The 14528-nt window shown below is 48.6% G+C and overlaps 1 protein-coding gene across 1 annotated transcript in view; it reads left to right on the top strand.

The window, feature by feature from the left end:
* The first annotated feature begins 2764 nt into the window (after nt 1–2764).
* Nucleotides 2765–14528, top strand: part of LOC119401723 (ras-related and estrogen-regulated growth inhibitor-like protein) — a 57148-nt gene continuing 45384 nt past the window's right edge. Inside the window, exon 1 of the mRNA XM_037668657.2 lies at nt 2765–4005. Within this exon, the coding sequence (XP_037524585.1) occupies nt 3942–4005 (64 nt within the window). The 5' untranslated portion in view covers nt 2765–3941. The remainder of the gene's footprint in view (nt 4006–14528) is intronic.

The following is a 14528-nucleotide window of genomic DNA, read 5'->3' as shown; positions in this document are numbered from 1 at the left end:
TCTTAGCAACCTCTGAGATCTGGTTAGTTGGTAATGATAAGCAACGTCTTACAGCACAAATTAAACGAAATAAGATAAAGAGAACACAAGACAAGCGCTCGTCCTGTGCTCTTGTTTCGTGGTTTCGTTTAACTTGCGTAACCAGAAGCCACAGATGTTGAAAGTTTGAAGGGTATGGTGATGACACTAGCGGTCCTATACGACATGGATCGGGCGGTTCTTGCGCACACGTGTTTTGCCCTTCGCGACCTGTGCAAATTGATAGCAACTGTCACAAGCTCTGTAGACATTGTTGTGGCACCAACAATCGCACATGCGGGTTCTGGGGGTGTGCTTGTGCGGCCAGGTGTCTTGCCGCTTACAATGATGTGCGTCAAAAATGTGGGACAGATTAAATGATATTATCGCTTGTTCAGTGCGTTCTACACCTGATTGAACTCGTGAAGTTTGATGAAAAGCTTGTTAGCAGGTAGGTGTGCACCTGATTTAACTCGTGAAGTTTGATGAAAAGCTCGTTAGCAGGTAGGTGTACATCTTTGGAGTGCCGCCTGTTCTATGCCTTAGGTCGGGTAGATCGCGTGCGCATGTTTCACATGCACATTCGTCGACATTCTACCACCTGAACGGTTTCAGGTGCTCACAGATGCGATTTCAGAGTTGTATTGACGGGAAGGTAATTAGCGAGGTCGGTGTCAGACTCAAAATATTGCGACTAATTGTGGTCTACGTACTTGATTCATAGTTTGGGGCGGACCATTACGCCTTGAAGGCCGATATCATTTAACAATATGTCGAGGCAGTTGATACTAATCACGTGTGAATGTTTATTGGCTGTGTGGTGCTTGTTTTAAGCGGCGAGCCGTTCTTGATGTAGACTCTGCAGTGCAGATATGCAGCGCATGTATCTTCTTTCTGTATGTGTGTGCCTGTGCGTTCTTTGACAATTGCTATGACGTTGCGCCTTTTCAAACTCTGCGTCGATTATAATGGCACACGCGCGGTTAGAGGGAATCGCGTGATGCATGGCGCAGGTGGAAGCTAATTATGGCATATTTCATCCAATAACAACTGCCCAGGCCGTTTCGTCTGCATTCTGGGGCGGCTAAACGTATAATATTATCTTGACTACTGGAGCCAGTATATCTGCCACACGCATTTTATCCACTGTCGAAGCATTTTGTGTTCCGGCTGGTATAAGTGCCGTTGAAATGTGGTGAACCTTCTCGTGTACAAGCTGTCCATTGATCGAATGGAATTACTGTGCAAATGATAGTATCTCAGTTGGATGTTGCGCATTCTTCCGCGCTTTCCTGTGAATGTCTTATGCTTAGACATAAGAAAATGCGTGGTAGTTAACATGATTGTTAAAGTCCATAAGTTACTTGAACATTAAAGCTTGTTGAGATTTTGTTAGTAATGTACAGACTGTGGAGAACACGCGCTGTAGTGTCTTCTTTGTTCGAAAAATTTTGCATTAAGTGAGCTCATGAGCTCTGGAGCATGCGGCAGCAGTACAGTAACAGCTGTATTTATTGACGATCAGAAACTACTAATGCATTTACTGGTGTCCTACAGACAACGTAAAATAAATTAGATGTAGGTCTGCTGACGACGAGTCTCACGACATATATGTTTAACGTGTTTGGAAATTATAGTTCTGAAATTGTAAACACGTTACAGCAAAATGTACGATACGGAACAACTGTTACCAGATGTAAACCACCTAAGGCGCATCTGCCAATTTGTACTAAATGTCCAGCTCCGTTTTATTCGGATTCATGATGCCATTCCGTACATAGTATCACCCTTTGGGCGTCATGTATTAATATATTTGTCAAGTTAACGGAATTTCTATTTGAACTTGGAGCTCAACATCGAGTGCGGTGTGGCACTGCATAATGTTATGCGACGAGAAGAAGAGATGGGTTGCCGCTGGGTGTTTAATTTGATGTACTGTTGATTATTTATACCATAAGACGTCCTCATACATACGCTTGTTAAAGCCACAGTTTCTGAATAAAAGCCACGAGGTCACGACTGAATACGCTCTTGCAACTACATGGATCACCTTGGTTATAGATGGCATGCTATAAGAGCAGCCTTGGACACACCGCTCTGTTCACATCTTTTCCACACAAGACATGCGTCATACCTTATCTGTGTCTTTTCTTCCTTATAAATTAATTGCTTCAAGTTCGTAGCACATCAAGCAGCTTAAAAATGCACTGCTATATATTTCTTCAATAACCCCGCTTCACACTTCCGTTTCTTTATCAGTGGTCCGCCTCGGTGACAAAGTGGTTACGGTGCCCGGCTTCTAAACCTAAGGTCGCGGGTTCGATCCCGGTTGCGCGGTCGCAAAACGTATGCTTCATCGAAAGGCTCCGAAACTTATTTGGTCGGCCTGTACATGGCCAAGAAACTCTCCTTGCGCGGGCTGTAATGTACTGTACGGAAGCTACACGCGGTCGCGAAAACGGCAGCCAGCGTATAAATAACGCTGTCAACCGACGCGCGGCATTCATTTCTCGAGCCAGGTGTGCGACTGTGTGTCTCGCTCGACAGTTGCGTAACTTATAACCGGCGGCACATTCTTTTTCAGAGAGACCGCCACTCCGGGAGCCCTCAGAAGAAAGGAAGCATTTGCCGCCAGAGGGAACGAGTAGACCGACTGCTTGCGGGGACATTCGCCTGGCATCGGGACATCCAGGGAGCAATCGAGAAAGAAGAGGGAGCAAAAACGAAGCGAGGAAGTTTCTTCGGGCCCAGAAGAGTCGATCGCAACCGAGCGCATATCTACACACCTACCGAAGCCATCGGAGTTAGCCGCTCAAGAAGCAGGCATATCGAACAGGGAAGCTGGATAGCTCGGTAGGCCCGTAACCCCGATCTCGACCGTCGCTCCGTCGTCTCCAGCACCGGGAAATTCCGCGGAGGACACAGCAGGGATTGGCGAAAGAGAGAGAAAGAGAGGGGAAAGAGAGACGTGAGCGCACACACAACGCTCTCGGCAAAAGACCATAAGAGACGGGCAGGTGCTCGCTGCCGGCCTCGAAACTAGAAGGCCTCTCCTACGGCAGCAATCACACGCAAGAGCGGAACGAAGACAAACGTGACGCCTTCGACGTGTGTGCGTTGCGTCTGCTTGCCGTTTCTTACGACCGAGTGCGGTCCCCTCTGTCGTTCGACAAGAAACTTATACTACTTCTTGGTCGAGAAGTTCGTACCACGGACGTTCCCCCGCACCAACTCGCCTACCTACCTACCCCGACCGTCTAGCAGCGAGTGAAGCGCGCTCTCTCTTCCAGGCCCCAGCGAACGGCTCACTGCATCGGGAGCATCTCTCCTCGGACCCGCTTCTCTTCTTTTTTTGCTTCTCCGCTTCCATCACGAGTGGCTTCTTCCTCCTCATCCACACGCGCTCGCTCCGGCCTCCGGGAGAAGGTCAAGAGAACCACCTGGCCGAAGAAGAAGAGTGTGCCGGCCGGCGCGAAAACGTAAGCGCGAAAGCGGTTCGTCGTGAGGGCCACCTTCTCGGTTTCTTTTATTATTTTCTCTCCGGCGTGGCTTCGTTCGACTCGTGCCTTCTCGCTGGGAGTTTGTTTGTCGGTACGGAGACCAGGATCTCCGTTTGACTCCGCCCGGACAAGCGTGACACCTTTGTGCGTGTGCTGTGTGTGGGTGTTTCAGTAAGTGTTCTCCGTACGCCAGTTTATCGGCCATCTTCTAGCGCATCTGTCGACGATAGTGTGGTCCGAAGCTTGCTTCGCTGCCTGTAGTCTGCCGAGGCGTCCTACGCTTCGTTTCGTCTTTGGAAACAAAATGGCCGCACGGGACTTCATCTGCAGTTGAGCGAAGTGCTGAAGTAGAAGACCGCGTTCTTCAAAGTTAGAAGCAAGAGACGCGGCCAGCAAGAGCCGACGCCGAAGATTACATCTAGGATGACCAACAGAGCGAATCGTATCAAGGTCGCCGTCCTCGGCGGGCCCAGGTCCGGAAAGTCTGGTGAGTGGAGTGGTCGATGCCATTTTGTTGCTTTCTAACTTGGACCTTTAGCACTTTCCTTTGGCATTCAGAGATCTCTGTCCCCCTACTGCGTCGTTCTGTCTTGTTGGCACCTACGCGTGATAGACGACATTCCATGACCTTTACGGTCCTTTATACCTGTGTGTGTGCCAACAGGGCTCGCATTCCAGGGCGATTCTTGAGCCAACGTAGTGGAGAAAGTGCGGTTGTTTTGATATACTGTTTGCGTCGATGGAAGAGCAGCTTCTTCTTTTTTTTTGCCTGTGTTGTTTTTTTAAAGAGCACTTGTGTTGGTTGCCCCTCGCAGTAATCCGTGAATGCAAGTCTCTTGAGGCGATCGTGCATCATTCTGGAAAAGAGTAGTTCTATGTAAAACAGAAAAAAAGAGCTCATATACAAAGCACGATGGAGCGAGTGCTTTTTCATTATATACACTTTACCGCCGGTTGGATGACTTGAATTTTTTTATATCAGATTCTATGGTTTCCGCAGCGCACTTACGTAGGTGGTTTTTGATGCAAATCTCCTGGGTGACGTTTTTGATTCACAGAGTTCATCGTTCGAAACCAACTGCCACAATAGGCGAGAAGATATTCCTTGTGAATGTATACAATGAGTATAGTCGTAAAGTCAGCATTACGTGCTAATGCAAGACGAGTACATTCGCAGGGAATATTTAAGGTCCTTGAAAAACAGAGGTTAGTCTGCGTTACTTGGCTCCTTTACAAGACGATCCTGTGTTAGAGGGAGCACTCGATTGTGTGTCTTTAATATTGATGGTGCCCTAACTGCAAGCGGCTGGGCTGCAGAAACAATGTCCGTTGTCTGCACAGTTGTGTTCCCAAATGTCACAACGGCACACCACAAGTTATCTGCTGCATATCTAAGCGGCTGCGTTCGGACTTGCACAAATATCGCCACACTTGCACGCAAGTGTGGCTTTGACAGTGGAGCCGTCTGCATGCGTCAAAACTATAACAACCGCACTGCTTGTTGTGGCGTTGTTTCTAGCAATTACTCTTACGTCGGGCGTATGTATGCATGGTTCGTTACGCTTCCATCATAGAGGCGTTTCAAGGATATCGGTGTAGGCGGAAGTGCTTACGTCAAGGTGCTACAGTCGATCAAATAATAATGGCTCGTTAGGTTGAGTAAGTTATCCAGAGCGAAGATGAATGGAGCAGGATGCTTGCATCTTCAATTCAGAGTATCAAGAAACGTATTCGGCAAATAGCTGACAGGGACCCAACAGCTACTGATAAGCTACGGCGCCCTTGTAGAGCTAGCTGTCTTGACGTGCCCCCATGTAACCACTTGCACCTAGACGTACGTTCTGATTTACGCCATAATCGCAATTTCCTCAAGCGATTGTTTAGTTTTCTTGGTTGCCTACGTGAGCGATGTATTTTCCATAAGCCCGAGTCCTTGCACCCGGTCTTTCAGTCATTGGAACGCATTCTTCCTCGCCTGCATCGGGACTGGATTGTTGATTATATTTTTGAGATTAATGCGGTAGAGGTTTATTTGCGGTTGATATTGTTTCCTTCCTGTTATAGGTAGGTTGGGGACACGGGATTCACATAAGAGTGCTCCCCCGAAACACTTAGAGCATGTACGTTGGAAGATATCACTTCCGCAGTGAAGTTAAGATCCTTCTGCAGAAAAACACTTATAAGTTGACCTTCGTGTTTTATACGGTACTCTAAGACTGTTATAACGCAGTCCTTTAACCATGTTATGTGCGCGAGAAGATAGTAAGTACCAGCTGCAGTTGTACGTCATCAACCTCGGCAATGCAATGACGATTTTAAGTAGGGGTGTGCGAATATCAAATTTTTCGAATACGAATCGAATACGAATATCCACCTTCGAATATCGAATCGAATATCGAATATCAAAGGAAAAATGCCTACACAGTAACAATATTTTATTTAACATGTAGCTATTTGAAAAAAAATATTAACAGCCTGACTGACAACAAAACACACACTGCTGTCTCCAGAACACAATGTCCAGGCTAGCACAATGCACATCACAACGCAAGCAAATATCACGGCACAATGAAACGAATGACTAGCTGTTATCATGAAGAAATGTGAGTTGCTCCACATGATCAGGCAGCAAGCGCTCCCTTCTAACAGAGACAACCCCCCCCCCCCTGCCACTGAAAAGGCACGCTCGCTTGGAACAGAAGTGGCTGGTATAGGGAGGTACATGGGGCAAAGCTTTGCCAAACTGGGGTATCTGAAGGTGCCTACAGTCCGCCACCAGTCACATGGGTCACTGTCTTTCTTCAGAAGTGGTCCCGCATAGTGAACGAGTGGTAGTGCTTCACGTTACGGCCGCATAATATTGAAAATGTACGGTTACATGATCGCCAACAGCGCTGCACGTCGGAGATGCACCAGCAATAAATCATACGTATCGGGGCGCTCGTCGCAGGCAAATATCGTGCCTCCGTGTACTTACGATGTTTATCGCTCCTCTCGGCAACGTTTTTAGCTATACGAACGCAGCAGAAATGTGCATGATAATCGAATCGCATATTCGAATTTTTCGAATATTCGGAGTTATCGAATATTCGAAACTTTTCGAATACACGATTTTGGAATCGAATACGAATATTTCGAATGTAATATTTGACGAATATTCGAAACATTCGAATATTCGCACAGCCCTGATTTTAAGCCTTAGATGCCTCATCAAACGCGAAAAGTGACCATCGGTGGTGTCGGCGTCAACACGAGTAAGACAAAGAATAATCATCATTGATGGCATCACTACGACGTCACATAACCTGGCATCCCATGATGACGTCATCAGTTTCATCATCGCTTGGTCAAAGGCAAACCGATTGGAGGCACTGTAACACCATGTCGGGTGCAGAAGGCCTTCGGGGTTAAGGTGGGGGGGGGGGGGGGGGGGGGGAGTACACATACAACGGACTGAGTACAAAAAATGGCTTTCGCCTTTGAGTTGTCTTAGGCAGACGTAAAAGGGACCGCACGAATTTTTTTACTCACGGAGGCCTCATCAAGCTCGGTTTTCAACTGATGCTACGACACTGAAAACATATTCGTCGTTTACATGCCGATGAATACGAAAAGTTTGTATTCTCCAATTAATGGCAAACGATATCATATTGGTTAACGTTCGCATTATAGAGCCACCGATTGTAAATCAGTTTCAGATGAGTTCTACTTCAGCCCTGCCAAAACAAATGTTTTTTGCGGTTTACAACGGTCGTTTAGTTTGCTTCTTAGAAAGTGCACGACACAGGGAGGCAGTCGTGGCAACACGAAGAGACTTTGCAGCAATCACTTTACTAGTCTTTATTTCATCTGCATAGTCAAGTGGTCGAACAGCGTTTCCCTCTTAAGTATTCAAGAAAGCGATCAGGCAAGTTCGTCGTCGGCTGTAGCTCGCAAACCGTCTACGATGCCAAACGCACTGCAGTCTATTTGCGAGGACCCGAAGCAGGCGCATCAAACAGAAGCGGGCCGACAAGAGAGTCAACAGAAGCCAACGCTTATACTAAGACAAACATAGACAAGCCAAGCCGAACGCGTCGAGGCCCGCTCGAACAAGAAAGCGCAGATCGTGACCGACTCAAGTCGGTCTTCAAGTTCGGCGAACTTGAAGTTGAAGGGGATTGCGTATCTTTGTTTGTTTCGTCTTCAATATCCTCGTCCGCACGTGAGTGTTAGCAGCGGTGACATTTATTAAAGATAGCAGAGAGAAGCCAATCACAGCAACCAGAACCGGACTGCTGTGCTGGGTAGCGGAGTGGAAGGGGGGGGGGGGGGTAGGAACAGCTAAGAAGGAAACGCGGTCAATGGGATAGTGGTCATCTCTTCTTTAGCGCCCCGGTGGCTGCCGCAACGCCGTTGGCGCGATATTAAACGGCGGGCCGCGGGCTTCTTCGTTTTTTGTTTGGTCGGCGTCTCGCCGGTGAGTGTTGTCTTTTTTATTATGTCTCCTTTCGAAACCGATTTCGCCTGGTCTGGGCGAGCGCGCGCTCCTTGAGTTGTATGAACGGGCCACTCGCGTACCTTACCTGGCCCTGGCCTGCTGGCGAAGGAAAAAATGTAGGTTACGCTCTACAACAACCAACTCAACAGCCGCCGGGTTAGTGAACCCCAAAGGGTCCTCACATCTCCGACACGTGAAGAACTGCGCGAGCGCGCTGTGGATTGCCGCCTGAAGATGTTCGCGTCGCCTGCTTTCGCATTGGCTGTACGAGACGAACGCGTTTGAAAGCAGATGTCTGGAATCCTTTATCGGAGGCGTGAAAGAGACGGGAGGGTCTCTGTGTTGTGCGATTGGAACAGGGCGGTCGTTCCCTGCTCGCACCCAGCTTGACGTCTTGTCGCTACTCAGTGTGCAGTCGGTCGAGAGCGCGCGGTGACCTTAAAATAAAAGATTCACATTCGTACAAGAAGAGTGCCGACCCCTCCTTCACTTCTGCCTCCACCTCTACGGGGTCTGCAGTTGTGTCCCTGTCTCGGAGTCGAAGCCAAAAAGAAAGGTTGTTCTTCAAATTGGCACGCGGCGAGGATGACCGAGTAGTGGCGTGCTGGGTGGTGTGACGTAACAGGGTCTGACGAGATTCGTTGGCGAGCCCCCCCTCGCTTGTCCGAGTGCTGAGATTTAACGCCTCTACTGTCCCCTTCCCAGCTGGAGACTGGAGCGCGCCGGCAGGCGAGCAGGTTTCGTTTATTTTTCCTGGCACGAACAGTTTGTTTTGGCGATGCATCGACAATCAAGTGTGGTCGGGGTGGTCGTGCTTTCGCGCGTTTTTCTGCTGCCTTTCATTTCTTGATATATTTTTGCGTCGTTTGCATCTTAGCTATACGAAAATAGATTAGAGACGTTCAGATCCTGCAGCAGCAGAAATGCATCTTGCCGCCGCTGAGGCGTTTCCAGAAATGTATTTCAAGGATTCGTGGACATTCAAGCATGTTACCCACCTGCCGGTATGGCGTAAGGGGGGTCGAACCCTATATTTCAAGTAATGGGGTGCGTAGCTGGTTGTCAAGGGCGCATAGACGCTCACGCGCTGGCCCTCCATACGCATCTTTGGATATCCATGTGCATACGTGCGATTGTGTGTCTTTGCACATGAGTACAAAAATCGAAGAAACGCCCAAAAATACCAGAGATGCTATTGCAAAAGGAGCTGCACTCAATTTGTGCAGGTCAGGGGTGTAGCCAGAGGGGGGGGGGGGTTTCAAACCCCTCCCCGAAATTTTTCAGTTTTGCTTGTGTATATATACACGCGCACATACAAACGCACGCACGAACATACCTAAAGTACGGTTGAACCCCCCCCCCCCTCCGAAAAAAATTTCTGGCTACGCCCCTGGTGCAGGCATTTCTTTGCGACCCTCTTTACCTACACAATCACGCAAAGTTTAAATTTCTGAAGAAAAAAAAATGATAGCGCTGGTTACTGTTATGCCTTAACACATCACAGAGTTCCCAGTCATCATAAACGGACACAGCCATCAACGGCCATCAGTGGTCATGCAACGCTTTTAAGGTGTGACTGTTGAAAGACTGTTGCTGCATTCACGTCGGTCTGCACTTCTCCGCAGGACACTCCCTTCTATTTCCCCATTGATGAAATCCCTGTGTTATAAAATTAACTGGGGTCGCAATTAGGGTCTGCATTTGCACAGAGCTCAGCTAGTTCGGAGATCATTATGTTAGAGCCGGTCAGTTTCTGGAAATGCGTGCGTGAACAAATGTTTCAACCCTCCGAATTTCGATGTGTGCACGTATTTGTCTACCATGGCCCAGCTCAAGTCGGGCAGCTGAAGTTCAATAGGGATCACAATGTGTAAATTTCTGGGTTTTGACGAGCCAATAACACGGTATGATTATGAGGCACGCCGCAATCGGGGACTCTGGATTAACTTGGACTACCTGGGGCTCTTTAGCGTGCACCTAAGCCTAAGCACCTGAGTGTTCTTGCATTTCGCTTCCTTAGAAGTGCGACCCCCTTATAGATCCGAGACGGCCTTAAGCCGTCTCTTATCTATCGGCACATGCGCAACCCTATTGAGTACAGCTGGCCTGAATGCATGCCTTCTATCACACTGACATCGCCCCCTCCGGCTTGAAGCACGCTGTTTTCCTTTGCCCACGAACTAAAATGGCATATGAAGCCACTGTGTCGTCTACACTGAATTGATATATAGTCCTTGAAAGAAGACAGCAAACTGTCCTTGTCATATCCGGATTACAATGCGCGTCGAAGAGCTATGCTTGAAGGGTCTTGCATTTCAAGCATAGCTCGTAAAGACAAAGGCTCCTCTTTGATACAACAAAAGAGGTGGGATGTCCCGGAATTCTTCATTCCACGCTTCCTCCCGAACGAGCGCAGAATCGGAAGCGTAAAAAGAGTAGGAAAGAGACACCTATTGTCAGAACGGATACAAGGCCCTCACGACGCAATTCCGCAACGCATTCCAATCGCTTCTTGGAACAAAAGGATGTGTTTGCATTGATGCCTTCAATGCAGAGAGGTCCGAACGAAGAAACATAAGCGGCAACTATATCCGCCGGTGGGCAGTCCGACAGTACAATCGCTTCGCACGGGAACATCACGAAGTTCGCGGAGACAGCTAGGCAAACGGTGACCGGACGACCCTAACCGGTCTCCCGAGTCGCTAAAGAGACTGTCACTACGCAGTGACGTCTAGTGCACACAATGCGACGCGCCACGACTGCCTTATAGTGAGTCGCCCCGGAGTTGCTCGTTGAAACTGTCACTGCGAACAAAAGGCATCGCTCCCCGAGGCTACGGCGTGGAGATGGGCCGGAAGCCTCCGCGGGGAATTGCACGCGGAGCACGCGATCCACAATAGCCGTCGCCGTAATCCAGCCTCGAATGCCGTAACCTCCCACCGCTGTCAAAGCTGTCTCGTAAATGACGCCGGCTAGGCGACGTCGGTGGCTGGGCGCGCGGATCTCGCCGCTTTGCGGGGCGAGTTTAAACAAACGTCTGTCAGGACGCCGTGTACGTATATGGACTCCCGGAACGAAGAGAGAGTATTCTGTTTCCGCAGCGGAATTCTTGCACTTTCGTTATAATGACCAGGCGCGTTTTCGCTGTCAGTACATGCAGAGAGGGAGCGCATCATGTCGTGCAGCAGGAGAACGAATTCCCGTGGGACGTGTCTGGTACCACGAGCAGACGCTGACGTCCGCGTGGACGTATGGGCACGTTATGTCGTAAAGACTATGCTATATGCTGTCATATGACGCGTACTTTTAAAAGAAATGCTGACGCATTGCACAGGCGTTGGCTATCCTGGTGTACGGGGTGAATCAACTGCTGCCTTGCCAGACTTTCTTGTGGGTCGGGTTTGGGTATGCTACACAGACGTACGATAAATGTCAAGAGCATCGGACGCGTTATTCGAAGGTCGCAGGTTCGGTCCCTGCCGGCGGCAAGTCATCTTTTCATCCACTTTACTTTCTTCACATTTATATTCTACATACTACAGATAACACCCCCTATACTTTCCTTGGCGTTATTGTCTGTTAGTTCTCATGAATATTGTGTCTAACAAAGAAAGAACGAGGCCTTAAGAGTCATCTCCTTTCCTTCAAAATGTTTCAGGGGAAGATTAACTCATTTTAACCGTGGAACACCTATTACAATGACACGCCTTCAGAACACCTAGAAACGCTGGTCGCGCTAGTCCCAGTAGATGTGATGAAGCTTCCGAGGCACCGGAAGAGGGGTTAAGCAGTGCGAATTTTCAGTTAATCTTTATCTTAATGCTCATATTCGTGTTATGATTATATGAATCATGTACTTAGTCGGGCGAATGTTTCGTGCAAGAAAATATCGTGGTTGAACAGCCGATTCTGCATCAGCGAAATCAATTGGGACATTTCAGGTGCTGGCACATAACCAAGCGAAATGCGCTCATTTGAAGATTTTGAGAGACGTGCTACTGCCGCTGTTATACCCCGCGCAATTACGGCTACGAATTACTTGCAGGTTGCAGACATGGACGTGCTTAATATCTGCCTTTGTGGGAGGGAAAGCCTTGCTCTAAAGGGAGGAGGGGAGAGGTGTCGAACCACGTGGTCTGCTTGTGTGGATGTATCTACTACATGTGCGTGTGTTGGTGATCACCAGCCAACGGTAACCTGGCACATCCCGCAAATTTTGGCTATGTCTGGATTCCCCTTAGGCTGCCCGAACATTTAGCCTCGGGCGTGACTATCACTAAAGTTGCGATATCACATTCATAAAATGAGGGCAGTACGGTAAGTACGTCCTCAAGGTCGTTTCTGTGTAATGTTGGCATTCCTTTACGGGTGAACCTGTGGGTGATACCGTGACTGCGGGGCAACGCGCGAACGCCGACTTATCTGCGTGACAAGTACACGGCAGTACTGAGCTATTCAATTCCCCCGGAAGACACAAAGCATCGCGTACCTCTCCCGGCACACGCAGCTCCGCATTAAGGGTTCTACAGAGTTTCCCTTATCAAGGTGGGTCCGTGTGCAGCCAACGACCGCGGTGTCGCGACGAGACGACCGCAGCATGCGTACCAGGAGCTTTACTCTGATGCGTATACCCTATTGGTGGATAGCCTGGGATAAATAAAAAAAAACAACGGCATGACACCTTGTTTGTGGGCGCCAAGCGGCGAGCCGAGCTAAGGCCATAAAGGGTCCGGCAGTGTGCCAGTAGGGGACTGGTGGCAGCGCCGTACTGCAGGTCCTCCCTCCACGGGCACTGCTTATCGCTTCCGCGTCCGTGGTGGCGGGGACAGTTGTAACTGAGTCGCACCACGCTCTCCTATACACGCCCTCGTGCACGACACGTCGTTTGGAAACGACGCGGGGGCCGTCGTTAAAAAGAAAATCTTCGTGCCACGCGCCGCGGCCATTATGGTGTACACGTGTGCGAGGCCATGTTTCGCTGCACGGACAGCATTCCAGATTCTCTCTCCTGGTCGTTCCAGCTCGACCGAGCCCACCGAAAGCCGGTCGATCTTCTATACGAGACGGCGAGGTACGGAAGCCTCTCTCGGGATGGCGGGGCCGAGCGAGACAGTTCAACGGCGTTGCAGTGTCGCGGAAGTTTGGGACTTAGTATCAAGGAAGTCGCAGAAAGTGGCATCGCCTGCTCGCCCCGTGTCCTCTCGCTCCGAAGACGATGGGTTTGCTATCAAAACTTGGCTAAGCGGAGAAGTAATTTGGGAACCATGAGGAGCGGCTAGAAGTGATTTTAACTGCGTGCTTTCTTCTGTATGGCGTGGCTTTAGGACTATCTCATTTCAAGGGCAAGCACATTTCAAGGATGCCTTTTTTAGGGGCGAAGCTCCTTAAGGCGGCACCCATTCGTCCCTCGTAGTTGTCGTAGTCGTAGTTCGTAACCAGTCGTAACGCTAGTACCAGATCTTGACCTCCAAGGTGGTGCCGGTGGGAGATTTTTCCTGTGCGTTGTTGAACAATAAAAAATTCGCAGCGTGCGCGTTAACTGAAAGTCGAATTCTTCTGTCTCTCATTCCCCATTAGCAGCCATTGGCATGTTCCAGTAGGAAACGTTAGTAGAAGTAGAAGTGTAAGTGTTAGCTAAAAGCCGACTTCTTCTGTCTCTCATTCCCATTAGCAGCCATTGTTTACCTCCAAGGTAGTGCCTGGTGAAATTTCTCCTGTGCGTGATTAAACAACAAGAATTTTGTTCAAAACGCCGTTCATTGATGAAATAAACCAACGAAAGACGCCAGATGTTTTGTAAAAGCAAAACGAAAGAACGCCAGATGTTTCTAAAGCAAAACGAAAAGACGCCAGCTGCTTAACGAAAGACGCCAGATGTTTTCTAAAGCAATGGTTTTCTAAACAATGAAAATTCGTACATGTAAAATTAACGTGAGCTGCAAGTCGTCATAACTCATCGAACCTTTAGTATAAACGCGCCCGATCTCACGTCGGTGATGATGTACTGGGCAGAATTCACGGAAGATTCACGGTTTACCGATGAACCTCCGCAGCTTCGCCTACTCATCATCATTCACTCCGTGGATATGCTGTGATTTTTTTTTTGTTGCAAATCACTTCTGCGGAAGGCTTTATTTCAGTTCTGCCGGAGGCTTTATTTCTGTGAAATCCGTATAGATTTCCTTGTGGCTTCGTGGTACAAACAGGTGATTGTTTGTTTTCCCTTTCTTATTCCTTTTTTGCGTGTGTATGGGGGGAGTGAGATGTTTCATTATGACATTTGGAGTGGTTTTGGGGGGAAATGGTCTGCAACTGCCTGAGGCACGGGCCCAACCTACAGATTATTATCATACTATTAACCATATTCACCAGTGTTGACAAGAAGAGAACAAATGATGTGGTCATTCACATGACTATACTTGAGGTGTTTTCATTGTTTTGCGCACAAACATATAAAAACGGGGACGAGAGGGGTACACACAAATAACGTAAATAGCAATATATAATATAATATATGTGGTGTTACGTGC

Source organism: Rhipicephalus sanguineus, chromosome 8 (genome assembly GCF_013339695.2).
Source record: "Rhipicephalus sanguineus isolate Rsan-2018 chromosome 8, BIME_Rsan_1.4, whole genome shotgun sequence".
In the NCBI taxonomy this organism is placed as follows: domain Eukaryota; kingdom Metazoa; phylum Arthropoda; class Arachnida; order Ixodida; family Ixodidae; genus Rhipicephalus; species Rhipicephalus sanguineus.
This window is presented reverse-complemented; position numbering and strand designations above follow the sequence as displayed.